General features: G+C 44.4%; 1 protein-coding gene across 1 annotated transcript in view; it reads right to left on the reverse strand.

Moving 5' to 3' along the window:
* Nucleotides 1-15,303, reverse strand: part of OPN3 (opsin 3) — a 39,628-nt gene extending 24,325 nt beyond the window's left edge. Inside the window, exon 1 of the mRNA XM_065589126.1 lies at nucleotides 14,433-15,303. Coding sequence (XP_065445198.1) covers nucleotides 14,433-14,781 — 349 coding nt within the window. The 5' untranslated portion in view covers nucleotides 14,782-15,303. The remainder of the gene's footprint in view (nucleotides 1-14,432) is intronic.
* Nucleotides 15,304-16,400: the final 1,097 nt, after the last annotated feature.

Consider the following 16,400-nt stretch of genomic DNA (forward strand, 5'->3'; position numbering starts at 1 on the left):
TACCCAACTATGACTAGCTGAACTCTATCAGCCTCTTATTAGTCAAACACTAGCCACATCTAAGCACTAATAATCTAGAATTCTTTCCTCTTCTTCCAGCCATATTTGCACAGACAGGTCTAAGCAAAACAAAGAGGATTTAGTTTTGTTTGTCTACCTGACTCTCAAATAATGTCAAACCCCACAAAGTACCTAACTCCGTAATACTAAACAGATGAGAGGGGTTGGCAATTTATTCCTGATCTGGTTGGGTTATCTGCTAACAACCTGAAGTATAAGGATTGATGGCCTTTGTAATTATGTTTCAGCTAGTGACATTCCAGGTGCTATTCTTATTCATACAAATGGTTTCGTGTTTTGAAATGTATTGGTAGCCTCAGTATACTGTGGATTAGCCTCTGTATACTGTTGGAATTAATTCTTCAGGCTAAATGTATTTTTGTGGAGTATTTTTGTGAAGTCCAATGAACTGTTTCTTTCCTACGTTTCTATGCATAGTTGTGTGTGTGAGTTATTTAGAGGTATGCTGGCTAGTCCGCCTGTGAGTAAAAGTGCTCATAACTGTGCCAAACACCACGTGCATGCATTTTTCACAGATCCTATTCCCTGTGAGATAATCTAACCTGAGTTGTCTCCTAGATATAGGACAGAACAATTCCACACTTCAAATGCAGTTAGCATTGTTCCAATATATATTGTGTCTGCCTCAATGCCACACTTCCCCTTGGTGCTGAACTAGCACTTAGTAAATCATCTCCTTTAAGCAGTGGGAGTTGTTAATAGACTCTCAAAGTACTGATTGGTACTAGAGAGTGAGAGGAGCTGGGGAGGAGGGGAAGAATCCTAATCACAAAACTACTAAAAACTAAACCAAAAAAATGACATTTTTGTGGAGGGGAGAAGATTCCTCAATTTGTTGATGAGTCTATTAAATTCTGTATTCAGGGCTCTCCCTGTGGTGTTCCCCTACTTCAGCGTGCTTAACTAGAAAATTTCCAAAACCCCATTACTAAGGTATGTTTCCTGTGTTTCTTTTCCCTTTCCTACTGTCTAAGAAAATATTCTTTATGATTCACAATTTTACTGAGGGTGAAGAGGTAAGCCTGCACTCTGATCACTCAGATGTTAATTGCATCCCCTGGAGAAAGCAGATGGGGTAATTAAGCAATCAGGTTGGAAAACTGGATGGGATAAGGAACCAATTAGCCTATCAGCCCAAGGCTGATAGAGAGGCAGGAAGGAAATGTTGGGGTGGATCAGGGCTAGTGTTCCCTTCAGGTCCTGGGGAGAGGGCCAAAAAGTGCTGCCGGTGCTGTAACTAGACTGTTTCATGGGGATTGCTAGGGAAATGGGGGCAGGAACTTAAAATAAAAGGATATGGAATACAGTGACGGCACTACCTGGAGTTCATGTGGTTTCTGCGGGGGAAAATGTGGGGGAGGAGCCACACCCTGTTGCAGACTCCACCCATTTGGAAGGCCAAACAGCCATCAAATGGTAGCAACCTCTGGTCAAAGACATGAAACAACAACATGCTAATAAGATGCTTTACATCTCACTGGCAATCCCTATCTGAGGTGGTTTAATTAAGCAAACAAATATATGTCAGAACATTACTTGGTGATACCAACAATGTATCACTGAGGATTTTCAGCAACATTTAGTATTAAGTACATTTCCTTCAATCAAAGCTAAACAGGTTGAAGAATATTCAAGAAATATTAGACTTAGGTTTCAAATATATTTTGTCTAGTGGCCCATTATCAAACAATTGTAGAATTAATATCCACTGTTCATTCCTGTGAGCAATTAATTTGCTTCAGACAAACCACTAAAGCTAAGAGTATATTGGGCAAGTTCTTTGCTGTCTGCAAGAAAGGACACGTCCCTGAAGCTATTTGGCAGATAGCATTAATTTCAGTGGGAATACAGCTGTGAATGCAACATATGGTGACAGTGTGAGAGAGGATAGTGGAGGCAATATACTCTCAAATTGGGTAAGAAAGGGCTTCTAATTGAATAGCTGGTGAATCTATGTCAAATGGACTTTTTCTAGCCTACGACCAGATCCCGGCTTTTCAGATGAGTCTCTGGCAGTTTATATCATCTAACATTTAAAGGAAAAACTCAGCTTGTCTTAAATTTAAAAAAAAAGGAAAAATTCCTTGTGAATTTAGTACAAGACCATTTGAAGCTTTTCAGGGTTGGATAAAGTGCATTTCACCCTTAGCAAAGAGCTGTTTGTAGCATTGTTCTCCAAGGGTATGTCTACACTACAAAATTAGGTTGATATTATAGAAGTCGATTTTTAGAAATCGATTTTATACAGTTGATGGCGTATGTCCACACTAAGTGCATTAAGTTGGCGGAGTGCGTCCTCACTGCCATGAATAGCATCAACTTACGGAGCGGTGCACTGTGGGTAGCTATCCCACAGTTCCCATCCACTGAAATTCTGGGTTAAGCTCCCAATGCCTGATGGGGCAAAAACATTGTCGCGGGTGGTTTTGGGTACATATTGTCAGTCTCCCCTCCCTCCATGAAAGCAATGGCAGACAATTGTTTCGCGCCTTTTTTCTGTGTAGACGACATACCACAGCAAGCGTGCAGCACTCTCAGCTCAGCGCTGCTGTTGTGTCCTGTGTGCTGCTGGCAGCAGATGGTGCAGTAGGACTGCTAACCGTCGTCATCCACCGCTTCCGCTGCAACTCTGCTCTCCTGCAGACACCATACCATGGCAAGCATGGAGCCCGCTCAGCTCACCGTCACCGCTGCTGTTGTGAGCATTGTAAACACCTCGCACATTATCCTTGAGTATATGCAGAACTGGGCTAAGAGACGTCAGCATGAGGAGGATTTTCATGAGGACATGGACACAGCCGTTCCTAAAAGCATGGGCTGTGGCAATTGGGACATCATGGCGGCACTGGGCCTGGTTGATACAGTGGAACGCCGATTCTGGGCCCGGCAAACAAGCACAGACTGGTGGTACCGCATAGGTTTGCGGGTCTGGGATGATTCACAGTGGCTGCGAAACTTTCGCATGCGTAAGGCCACTTTCCTGGAACTCTGTGAATTGCTTTCTCCCACCCTGACGCGCAGGAATACCAAGATAAGAGCTGTCCAGACAGTTGAGAAGCGAGTGGCGATAGCCCCGTGGAAGCTTGCAACGCCTGACTGCTACCGGTCAGTCGGAAATCAATTTGGAGTGGGCAAATCCACTGTGGGGGCTGCTGTGATCCAAGTAGTCAGGGCAATCACTAACCTTCTGCTAGCAAGGGTAGTGACTCTGGAAAATGTGCAGGTCATAGTGGATGGCTTTGCTCCAATGGGGTTCCCTAACTGTGGTGGGGCAATACACGGAAGGCATATCCCTGTCTTGGCACCGGACCACCTTGCCAACGAGTATGTAAACCGGAAGGGGTACTTCTCAATGGTGCTGCAAGCACTGGTGGATCACAGGGACGTTTCACCGACATCAACATAGGATGGCCGGGAAAGGTGCATGACGCTCGCATCTTTAGGAACTCCGGGCTGTTCAAGCTGTTCAAGCAGCTGCAAGAAGGGACTTACTTCCCATACCAGAAAATTACTGTTGGGGATGTTGAAATGCCAATAGTTATCCTTGGGGACCCAGCCTATTCCTTGCTCCCATGGCTCATGGGAGAATGGATTCACCACTTGCCTGCTGCTCATTCTCCTCCTCCTCTTCCTCATCCACAAAATCCTCCTCCCTGTTGCGTGAGACTCCCCCCTTGCAGGTGTCCATGGACAGTGGTGGGATAGTGGTAGGGTCCCCACCTAGAATGCCATGAGCTGGTCATAGAAGTGGCATGTGTGGGGCTCTGACCCGGAGTGACTGTTTGCCTCCTTTGTCTTTTGGTAGGCTGGCCTGAGCTCCATAACTTTCACCCGGCAGTGCTGTGTGTCCCTGGTGAAGCCTCTGTCCAACATGTCCTGTGAGATTTTGGCAAATATATTTGCATTTCTTCTTTTGGATCGTAGTTCGGCTTGCACAGATTCTTCTCCCCATACAGCAATCAGATCCAGTCTCTCCCTTTCAGTCCATGCTGGAGCTTGTTTTTGATTCTGGGACTGCATGGTCACCTGTGCTGCTGAGTGCAGCTGAGCTCACCAGGCTGACCAAACAGGAAATGAAATTCAAAAGTTCCCGGGGCTTTTCCTGTGTACCTGGCTAGTGCATCGGAGTTGAAAGTGCTGTCCAGAGCGGTCACATTGGAGCACTCTGGGATAGCTCCCGGAGGCCAATATCGTCGATTTGTGTCCATACTACCCCAAATTCGACCCAGCAAGGTCGATTTTAGTGCTACTCCCCTTGCCAGGGAGGAGTACAGAAGTCGATTTTAAGAGCCCTTTAGGTCGACAGAACGGGGTTGGTTGTGTGGATGCGGTCATTTTTAAATCGACCTAACACGGCTAAATTCGACCTAACCCCATAGTGTAGACCAGGGCCAAGGTATTCCCCAAGAGAGAAGAGGCTATAAAATGGCTGGGAAAACTTTCTAGTTTTTCTCCTCACACTAGTGTAGGAGACCATAAAGCCCTAACTTGTAATATTTACTTGGCAGTTCACCTTTAACAAACTGGTCTACTTAGAACAGATTTCAGTTTTCAAGGAATGTCATTTTGTATCTGCTGCAGCTCAGGAATCCAATTATCTGTGAAGCTAATGAGCCATAATTTAGCTATTGCATACACTATGATCTCTCCAACAGTGTGGGGAGAATATTTTCAGTCAAATGGCTATTAAGAGCTGGACGTTTAAAATATGTTCCAATATATATCTTTACAAGAAAAATAGCATGCTGTTAGGAAGGACATGGCTTTCCATTCATAACACTGGTCTACAATTTTTGAGAAGTCGTCTGCTTCAGAGATAAAATGTGCTATTTATTATGTATTTTGATGTGCTGAATTCAAATATGACAATTAAAACAACTGATTGGCTACTGTTTCTAAGATATTTAAGTTTTTACATTTTATGTCTATGTATATTGTGTATATAGTAGAGTTATATTAATAAATTGTAAACCTAGGTCTTTTCATGTGTTTATGGTTGCTTTGCATGATAATATTTTACCTATTCTGTTTATGTAACACTTTAAAAATCAGCAAAAGGGTTATATAAATAAAATTTATTATGAAACAAATGGCAAAAAACTATTATGTACATAGTTTAGTCCTATTCAGTGTCTACTCGGAGCTTCTTGGCTTGTCTCTTGTATTCATTAAATACAGCATCTCTTGTCACTGTCCAGCAATAGTCTGCAAGCATTGATGGGCTCCATTTGCCCTGATAGCGTTTCTCCATTGTTGCAATGTCCTGGTGAAATCGCTCGCCGTGCTTGTTGCTCACTGCTCCGCAGTTCGGTGGAAAAAAATCTAGATGAGAGTGCAAAAAATGTATCTTTAGTGACGTGTTGCAACCAAGGCTTTTGTATGCCTTGAGGAGGTTTTCCACCAACAACCTGTAGTTGTCTGCCTTGTTGTTTCCGAGAAAATTTATTGCCACTATCTGGAAGGCTTTCCATGCCGTCTTTTCCTTGCCATGCAGTGCATGGTCAAATGCATCATCTCGAAGAAGTTCACGAGTCTGAGGACCAACAAAGACACCTTCCTTTATCTTAGCTTCACTTAACCTTGGAAATTTTCCACGGAGGTACTTGAAAGCTGCTTGTGTTTTGTCAATGGCCTTGACAAAGTTCTTCATCAGACCCAGCTTGATGTGTAAGGGTGTGTAGTGAGCCGGTGTGGCACCGCTCCGTCTCTGACAGGGCCGAGCTTCCTCCAACCCCAGCGTGGGCGGAGCCACCGGGTCCGGGGCCCCCCCTCCGAGGTCACGGCCCCGGCCCGGAAGTATAAAAGCCCGCCAGCAGAGCTCAGTGAGGCCCAGACCGCCAGAGAGAGCAGACGTCCTGGGCCAAGCTCCCGCTTGGGAGACAGCTGCAGGCCGCGAGCCGCCTGCTAACCCCCCGCGCCGGTCAAGCCTACCTCTCGCCAGGTACCCCGAGGTGGACTGGCCCAGCCTGCCCCGGACCAGCTGCCCCGAGGAGGACTGGCCAAGCCTGCCCCGGACCAGCTGCCCCGAGGAGGACTGGCCAAGCCTGCCCCGGACCAGCTGCCCCGAGGAGGACTGGCCAAGCCTGCCCCGGACCAGCTGCCCCGAGGAGGACTGGCCAAGCCTGCCCTGGACCAGCTGCCCCGAGGAGGACTGGCCAAGCCTGCCCCGGACCAGCTGCCCCAAGGAGGAGTCAAGCCTGCCCTGTGCCAGCTACCCTGGGGGAGAGCTGCCGGACCGGCCCCCAAGTCCCGCACCCGAGGAACCGATGCTGCTGTACTGGCCCGAACCCGGCATCGCCAACGAGGTAGGCCCCGAGGGGGAACATGGAAGTAGCCCGGGGGTAGCTGACCCCAGTCAGGCTGCAGAAGCCTGTGAGCCGATGTCAGTGTGTTTCGGTCAGGATACTCCACTGACCAGCAGCGGCAGTAACCACTGCTAGGGCCCCGGGCTGGAACGCAGTGGAGTGGGTGGGCCTGCGTTCCCCCCTGTCACCCCGCACGGGTGGCAGGCTTCCCCCTCACCCAACGCTCAGGTGTAGGAGCCTGGGCTTACCTTAACTGCTTGTCTGCTCAGCCCCTGCACCAGGGGGCCTGAGCTCCTTAACTGCTTGTTTGCTCAGCCCCTGCATCCAAGGGCCTGAGCTGTGACTGTTTGTGGCCCGCCCTGACCCAGGGCCTGGGCTCCTCAGCTACTCGTCTGCTCAGCCCCTGCACCAGAGGGCCTGAGCTGTGACTGTGTGTGCCCCGCCCTGATCCAGGGCCTGGGCCCGCTTAAACTGGTAATTAGCGCTCAGCCCCTGCCTAAGGGCCTGAGCTCCTGAACTGTGGGCCACTCAGCCCCTGCGTAAAGGGACCTGAGCTTGGACTGTCTGCGCTTTAGTGAGCCGGTGTGGCACCCCTCCATCTCGGAGGGTAGAGCCCCGGCGCAACCCTACTACAGGGTGGTAACAAAATCTTCCTTGATTCAACAAGTGGTGGATGCTGAACACTTTTCCTCCAAGAGAGGAAGAGAGCAACAACCTTCAAATCACCACAAAGCTGCCACTGATGTTGGTCATAGTTTATGCACCTCAAAAGTTGTTTCATGTTGTCATAGGTTTCCTTCATATGGACTGCATGACCAACTGGAATTGATGGCAAAACATTGCCATTATGCAGTAAAACAGCTTTAAGACTAGTCTTCGGTGAATCAATGAACAGTCTCCACTCATCTGGATCGTGAACGATGTTGAGGGCTGCCATCATACCATCGATGTTGTTGCAGGCTGCAAGATCACCTTCCATGAAGAAGAATGGGACAAGATCCTTTTGACGGTCACGAACATGGAAACCCTAACATCACCTGCCAGGAGATTCCACCGCTGTAGTCTGGAGCCCAACAGCTCTGCCTTACTCTTGGGTAGTTCCAAATCCCTGACAGGGTCATTCAGTTCACCTTGTGTTATGAGGTGTGGTTCAGAGGAGGAGGATGGGAGAAAATGTGGGTCCTGTGACATTGATGGTTCAGGACCAGAAGTTTCATCCTGTTCCTCTTCCTCGTCTGACTCAAGTGAGAATTATTCTGGGGCATCAGGAACCGGCAGTCCTTCTCCGTGGGGTACTGGGCGTATAGCTGATGGAATGTTTGGATAATGCACAGTCCACTTTTTCTTCCTTGACACACCTTTCCCAACTGGAGGCACCATGCAGAAGTAACAATTTCTGGTATGATCTGTTGGCTCTCTCCAAATCATTGGCACTGCAAAAGGCATAGATTTCTTTTTCCTGTTCAACCTCTGGCGAAGATTTGTTGCACAAGTGTTGCAGCATATGGGTGGGGCCCACCTCTTGTACTGATCTCCCATTTTGCAACCAAAATAAAGGTGATAGGTTTTCTTAACCATAGTGGTTATACTGCGCTTTTGTGATGCAAAAGTCACTTCACCACAAACATAGCAGAAGTTATCTGCACTGTTCACACAAGTACGAGGCATCTCTGCTCACTTTGGCTAAACAGAAATGTGTCCCTTTGCAAAATCAAACACTGACAAATAAGAGAGCACGACACTGTATGATTTCTAGAGCTGATATAGGGCAATTTGTTCAGCAGAGTGATGTAAGCTTCATTATGATTGCATCATCCATGACTTCTAGGAATAACATGATGCAATTCATATCATGTATGATGCAATACCAGCTTCAGATTGCATCATTCATTGTTTTGCCTAAAAAGCAAGTACTGTCCAAACCCAGTCATAGATTTATTCATAGATCCAGTCAAAGATGTATTTGAGTCATTTCTGGTTTAAATTGAGATCCCTTCCCTTTATAACTCACTTATCCTCTGCCATTCCCAAGTCAAGGGTCGTATATACTGACCCAATAGTATATCTTGAAAACTAGAGTCAATCAACAATTTTAAGCATCATTTTCGTTCTCAGTGACCCAGAATTAGTAAAGTTTGACTACATTTATTTCAGAAGCATTTTGGCTGTAGAGCAGTGTAATTAGAGTACTGTTCCTACAAACTGATTACATGAACTTCCTAAAATCACTAGGAGTATGAGACAGTGAAATCTGTGCAAGTTAACACCCTTGCCTCAGAAATACCTTTCTTAAGATCATTTCTGTATGCAACCAATTCAGCATTCTTTTGAGAGCTTGCTTAAGACAAATTTCAATGTATTTGCAAACGTTTATGAAAATAGTATTTTTGATAGGTGGAATAACCCTCATCAGTGTTAGCTGAAATTGTGTATGTAGCAAGAGAACAATATGCTCCTTGGAGTCAATCAGGCATTTTTCTGAAACCTCAGGAAATATTATCACGTGTACAGGACTAATCCTAAGCCTGATAATAAAGCATGGCCCTACTGCATACATTGGGATTCAAAACAGCCTGATATGCAGTTGCAAATTTGTCTGCGGATGGTCAGTACTAGCTATAGATTTTTTAGATTCATGACAAGCTACCAGATGCACATCTAATGGTTTAATTCTCTGATTCTGTGGTCCTTAGGCAAAATTCCTGCTTTAGTTAATGGGAACTGAGGCTGTTTAAAAAGGTTTGTGTTTTAGCTATCAGGTATCCTCTCTAGCACGTGGATAGATAAATGTATGCTAGACAGGAAATCTTCCAGATAGATTCAGCAATATAGCTCTTGTTACTAAACATAATTAAGATGCCAGCTGCTACCAAATTGGCTCTCATAGGTTGGGAGGAGGGGAAGGAGGTTCATATTCTCATAGGCAGAGGAGCTCACCAGGACAAGTACAGAGCTCCTACAAAGCCATCAGAATGGAGACCTCCTTATATCTTGAAATACACCTATTAATTGGAGTACCTATCTCTTCCCATCATATTGGAACCACTGTGGCTCCACACAATTGAATGGACTAGATGGGGGCTACAATCTGGGAAAGCTAATGTAAAAGTCACTTAAAAATTCAAGAGTAGTAATTCAATTTACCATATTATTTCCCACCCTAAGTATAGGGAATCCTGCAGATGGTGGCACAGTAATGGTGTAAATGCCCACTCTTTTCATAGTCCCCATTGTGAATACATATACAGATAAGTTTCATCGGACTTCAGATCTGAGAGATCTGCTCAGAAAAAAATTAATCAGGAATGGATTATTATTCATGAAACAAGAACAAAGTTAGTCCTACATTGCGGATGATTTAAGATTTTGGGAGTCTATCACACAGAGTACTTCCAGTTTGGAAAATAAATTCCTTTATTTTCCAAACCAATAACCACCCTTCCTGGTTCCAAAGATAATAGCAGACTGAGAGCCTGGTAGAGTGAACAGCAGGCCCCGAGCAACCTATTACTGCCTGGGGAGTAGCCACTGCTACATGGTCTTGTCAGCTAATGGACCAAAATTAATGCAAAAGTAGAGTACTGCAGGAAATGCATAAGAAATCACTCTGTATATCCCTGGATCAGATTGGACCCTGAGTCACTCAACTTTCACTGGAGTTGAGTTCCAAGCCCTGTTACTTTTCCCCTGACTGAAAAACCTTAGAATGAGGAGTTTGCTGACAAAGACTAAGTTTTGGAGCTAAGATACCTGCAATCTGTCAAAACAGTTCTCAAAAAGAGAGGCTCTTTTAAACAGGAACTTTTAAAAGTGCACTGTTCCAAAATCCCAACAGAAATAAGTATCCTTATATTTGTGAAATAACCTCTCAGAAATTACATGGTAAACTAGAATATGCCATACAAAATGCAGATGCTGTCTCAATGTCTTTTTTGTACATGCCATAGCTATCATGTACTACTGATATGCTCTAGTTGAACACAGAAGCATTTTGATATCTATCTTCAAAGTACAGTATAACCAATAGCAGTTTTGTAAAAACAACTTTGTTTAAAATAAGACTGAAAACTAGTGATTTTGGATGCCCATCTTTAAAAGGATCTGGTTTTCAGAAACGGTCATGAACCCACTTTCAGAAAATCAGACCCACTGTCTTAAAATGGCTTAAATTGGCATCCAAAAATCACTCATCACTTTTGAAAATCTTAGCCTATAGTACTTAGCTGACTTGTGCAAAAGTGGTGTGTGAAGAAATAAGTGAAGAATATAACTCTGATATCTAAGATTGTCTCCACCCTAGAATGTGGGCCTTTCAACTGAAGACCGTTCAAGTTTACAATGGGAAAATCTGTGAGCACAAGAGGTGAAGAATGAGAAAAGAGGATTTACATGTAACTATGTCTTAGTAGAAAGCCACAGAGCAGGCATAGATAGAGTGGGCTGATGTTCTGCAGTCTGCTTGGTTAATATAACTCAATCCCAAATGCTTAACTATAATATCCTATTTGTAGGTCAGCCCTAAATTTGTGTGGTGGTTTTGTGATGGTAGTAAATTCTTCTAGAGGATATAATGAGATCACTATAGTTGAAACCTGGCCTTTGTAGGTGATAAGATAATGCAATAAGCCTCTATTCTGCCAGGGAGGAATGCCTAGGTCTATATTTAAGATGTGAGCACAAACAATAGTGATCACAGCTAAATGTCTTTTCGTCAGTCAGTGGACAGGTGTCAAGTTCTCAGTGGACAGGTGTCAACAACACAAAAACTAATTGGTACTTGCGAGGCCAAGAATTCAATATCTGTGATGATTGAACTACCTGTTCAATTTCAATTGAACTACCTGTTCACCTAGAAATGACTCTGTTAGGCCACTATGCCATGGCATAGTGAGAGAATGGAATGTGCAAGGCTGCACCTGGTCTATTTACAAAAGGACATGAACTTCAGAAAATTTAGAACTGTCAATTTTCAACTTCTTTTTGAGCACTAAATTCACATTTAGACAGATGCCATGGTGGACATGACAAAGTCAGAATTCCACTTTAGAAGTCACTAACATGCAATGTGTAAGTGAAACTCTTCCTATTCAATAATTTTGGTAGTCTGGAATGCACCTGTTTTTAAAGTGCCAGGTATTTGTAAACATACAGCCTGGCTATTCTGTTCTTTTTCATGTGTGTCTAGATTATACAGTCTTCTTTCTACAGTTATGGGGCGGGGGGAGATAATAGTATGTGCAAAATTCAGATTAGCTGTAATTTAGAGTACCTTCAGATTAAGATAGTCAGTCAGGTTTTATTTATATATACATATAGTTAAATGATTTTGTTTTTATGTGGAAATTGAACAAAATGCATTAAAATATCAGATTCCATCAGGCAATACAATAGGCAATTCAGGGAGGAAGAAAATTCTAGGGGAAAGTAATTATGTGCATCAGTGATTCTGTGGTGTAAACACTGGCCCAGCTTCTAGATGCAGCCTTAAAAGTATTTCTTAATTTCTGGAACAACTCTATGTGGGCGTGTGGTTGTATTTGTGTGAATGGTGTGTGTGTGTGTGTTGTTTTTGTATTTTTAAAGCGCAGAAAATTTAGCAGTCATAATTGAATGGATATATTAAAAAAGACAAGCCATTAACACTTCCAGAAAGGAAATGAAAATGATTTCAACTATAGATAATAGTGCATTTATCCTGGCAATGTATACTTACGGTTTTAATGTGTGGTGTTTTTTGAAGATGATGATCTGATTATAGCTTTTTCACATCGATCTCTACAGTGTATTTTATATTTTGGAAATGTATTTAAATACAAAAATGTAAAAAGTTGTAGCCATTGGAAGTCAGTGCAATATGTGAGAAAAAGGATGGTAAATTGAATGGAATTTTTAAATTGCTTAAGTAAATGTAATGGTAAACTCTCTGGATGAGGTCACATGCAAAACAAACACTGGTAGATGCATGGTTTTTTTTTTAAGTGTCTGAAATACCTGACTGACGTAGATAACATTATGCTAGTAGGGTTCTGTCCTACTATCATGGCAAGCACTGGGTTTACTTTTAAGACCCCGAGAATGTGCCTAGCACCATACAAAACAAGTACCGGTAAAATAGTTCCTATTCTAGTGAGTTTGCAGTCTAATTGCATCTTGCACCCACAACATCCCTCCATTGCACAAGCATTTCCACTGTTAATAGCATTAGTGAAATCAGTCATAAGTGATCAGCTAATCCACCACCAAATGGGTTGTCTACTAAAGGTGAACTATAGCTAAAGATAAAATAAAATAATATTAGGAAGTTTGGAAATCTTATAAAGGGGTTGCTTATTGGAGGTAGACTGTAGAGCAGATGCATATTTTTTTGTGCACACACCTACCTATATCTCTGTATTTTATAAGTGTGTCAAAGAATTTCTGATAAGAATTTGAAATATGGTTATTGGCTTTCTAACTACTTCTATGATTGTTTACAGTAATTGCTGTATCTTTTTACAACATTATTAAATCACCAAAGAAAAACTCTGTCTTCTTTCCAGCAGCTTGCTCTGATAGAATACATCCTGTGTTTTATCAGACTTCCATAAGTAATTTTTAGAGACAGTTTAACATCTTTCATATTTTACTTTGTCTTTTTAAAAAATGTAAATACTAGTTTCAGAAACACTTATCACTACAAAAAATCGTACTTCATAATAATACTTGTTTCTCATGTGGGTGAAGTGAACATTCAAGATAAGAGCAGCATCAAAAATTACACTTCTGTTACTAATGCTATTTTTTTAATAAATCAGGCAAATCAAGAATACTGGTGTGTCTTCAGAATTAATACAGAGAGTGGAAAAAACATGTTTTGGATGTTCCATGTTTTGGATAACTTCCTAGACAAAGACCTAGCTGACTTCTAAATTTCCTGATATTGTGATGTGGCCCCCATGCTATTCAGATTTCTCGGATGTCTGGATGGTCAGAGATGCCTCCGGTGTGTCATTAAAGTTATAATTTTCCCTTCTCTGTAAGGTTTTGTTTTTCCTTACAAATTAGGAGTGATGACACACAATGTTCAAATAAGTCAAGGACTTTTCTTTGAAGATGTTTCTATATTTTCTAAACAGCTTGCTTAGACCCTTCTGGCAGCAGGGAGGGGATGGTGAGGTACATTTCTCTGATTCCTTTATAGCTTTCCTGATTAATTGTCAAGAGTTTTCTTTCTGATAATAAAAGTTACCGAAAAGGGGTATAGGCTATAATAACTACCCTACACAAGTAAATTTCCATGCAGAAGGTCCCAGTCTTTGAGCTTGCTTTTGGTAAATGTTATAATCAGGAAACAAACTTTCTACTTTCAAGCATTAGCATCTGACATACTAAAAGCACAGTAAGCAGAGACTGCAGGTTTTCCCCTATTCCCTTTTCATGGAAACCATCTTTTTGGCCAGGACTTCACACTAAAACTGCCTTTCTGGACATTATTGATACTTAATAAGGGGAAAAGGTGCTGGAGGAAAAAGGGACTAGTATCAATAAGAGGATGAAATTGGTGGGATACGGTAGTGGAGAGATAAAATGGCATAAGGTCAGTAGTGATGTGGGGAAAATACATTGATGCTAGTTTGAGATGGTCCCTGGGTGTGGTATAGAGACAAGGTTATGCAGATGCGGGAGCTGGAGATGGTGGGGTGGAGATAAGATAGAGCATGTCGTAGAAGTAGGTGGTAAGGGGATTGAGATGGAGAGGATGATGGTGGAAGTAGATAAAGTGGTGTGGGTGGAGGTTTGAGTTAGGAAGTGAAATGAGGGAAAAGATGATTGTAGGTAGGTGGATGGTAGCAGGCTTGTGGGGAATGGAAGTGGGGTGAGGTGGGTCAGGTGGAGAATGGGGGTGGGGAATAGGGGCGAGGGGTGGGGAATGAGTGGGGGTGAGGTGGGGAATGGGGTGACGGGGGTGTTAATGGAGGGTGGAGGGCGGTGAGGTGGATGGGGAATGTGGGGGGGAGGCGGTGATGGGGGAGCTGGGGGCGTGCGGTCTCCTCCCCTCCCCCTTACCGAAGAGGCTGTTGCTGAACCCGTCCCAGACGCAGCCGGGCGCGTCCCAGACCCAGCGGCTGCGGAGGCAGGACACGAAGGTGAGGGTCCCCCCGCAGAGCGAGACCAGCAGGTCGCTGAGGCTGATGTTGAGCAGGAAGAGGTTGGTGGGGGTGCGCAGCCGCTGGAAGCGGTAGTACAGCACCAGCACCAGCAGGTTGTTGCACAAGCCCAGGATGCCGATGGTGGCGATGAGCAGCGCCAGGAGCTCGTAGGTGCTGGGGCTGAAGAGGGGCAGGTCCTCCCGCTGCTCCTGCTGCCCCGGGCCGGGCGCCTGGCTGCTGGCGCTGCTGCTGTTCCCGGAGTACATGGCTCCGGGGCTGGCCGCCGGCTCCCCGCTCACATGCGGAGGCTGCCCACGCCCAGCGCGGCCCCGGGTCCAGCAGCAGCAGCAGCAGCAGTTCCCTGTCGACTCCTCATCCCACCGCCGGCTGCTACCGCTGCTGCAGGCACCAATGAGAGCGAGAGGAGGAGCTGCCACCTCCCCCCGCCCCCAGGCCGGTCCCTAGTGGCCCCTCAGCCAGCGCCGAGCCCTGTTCGCTGCGGGGTCAGAATGGGGAGTGCGGGCTGCGTGGCGGTGTTTGCTAGGGGCGGGTCAGCGGGGCTCCCTTAGCTGTAGGCACGCACAGTGCGAGCAGAGCTAGGCACCGCTGGCAGCGCATGAAAACCCCCCGGCGCTGCCGCCCAGACCCAGCTCCCCGTTCAAACACGCGGCAAAATCTGGCCTTCTGAGCGGGGTTTTAAAGCTACTCAGCGCGGATGCTAATACTTCTCGCTTGCCGGTCCTGCAAACACCTCTCACCTGCCCAGCTTTCTGATTTCACTGGGGGGACTGGCCAGGGCAGTCAAGTGAGGTGCACGCAGGGGCGGGAGCTATTTTATAGCTGGGTCAATGTGTCCAGTTCTCTTTGTGCCTTCCGTGTGGAAAACATGAACTGCTTGGAGAGAAATTCATTCTGTCTGCTGGGGGGAGAGAAATGTTTTATGCCATTGGCCCTCGCCTTTGAAAATCTAGGGAGCACCTCATGTTATATAATTTTCGTTAGAAGTGCAGACAAAAGGAAACAATTGTTTAAGTGGTATAGATGTCATGCCAAATATGTCCTATCACAATGGAGGAAAGAAAAAATGAGACAGAGAAAAGGAACCTCACAAATAATGTAGTGTTTAGGTATAATTCTGGGCTTTAGGAGGTAATGCAGGGTCTCATTGGCATACCTCTGGTAACTCTGTTAGGCCCTGATCCTGCAAAGACCGAGGAAGGTGTTTAGGATTTTGCACTGTGAGTAGTTTGGTTGAAGTCAATAGAACTACTCAGTGCATAAAGCCAAATGTGTAAGTCTTTCCTGGTTCTGAGCCTTGTGTAGCACGTGGGTATGTCTATTTGAGTCGTCTGTAGAACTCATACTCATCCATTTAGACTATATTATAGATGTGGTATAGCTGTCTAACTGGGTGCTTTATAATGGCACTGTATTATCTGAAAGCCACTTCCTTTCCTCATTCATATTTATAGTATTTTGTAAGAGATTTCTGCTTTTGTAGGATTTATTTAAAAAAAATAAAGGTAGTAATTGAAATCTCCTTTGTGAATAATCAGCTTGAGGGAACATCCGTCTAAATAAATGAGATTGGGTAGGTGAATTTCACTTTTATTATATTATCCTGCCTTTCAATTTTCCTGTGTCACAAGCAAGAGTCCAGTTTGGTCACCCCATATGTCACCCAGCTCCCTCCAAAATGTCAAATTTATTGTTTTGCATGTACAAACATTGGGGCTGATTTGTACTCCATCATGCAAAATTTCCATTGGGGGAAGGAATGTGGGATTAAGCATGTTTTCTATAGACCTCTGTTATACAGTTCACAATTTTTTTTCTGTCAATTTTAGAGCAGCAAACAGAGAAAATAGTAGGTGTGTGCTGTATA

Source organism: Chrysemys picta, chromosome 3 (genome assembly GCF_011386835.1).
Source record: "Chrysemys picta bellii isolate R12L10 chromosome 3, ASM1138683v2, whole genome shotgun sequence".
In the NCBI taxonomy this organism is placed as follows: Eukaryota; Metazoa; Chordata; order Testudines; family Emydidae; genus Chrysemys; species Chrysemys picta.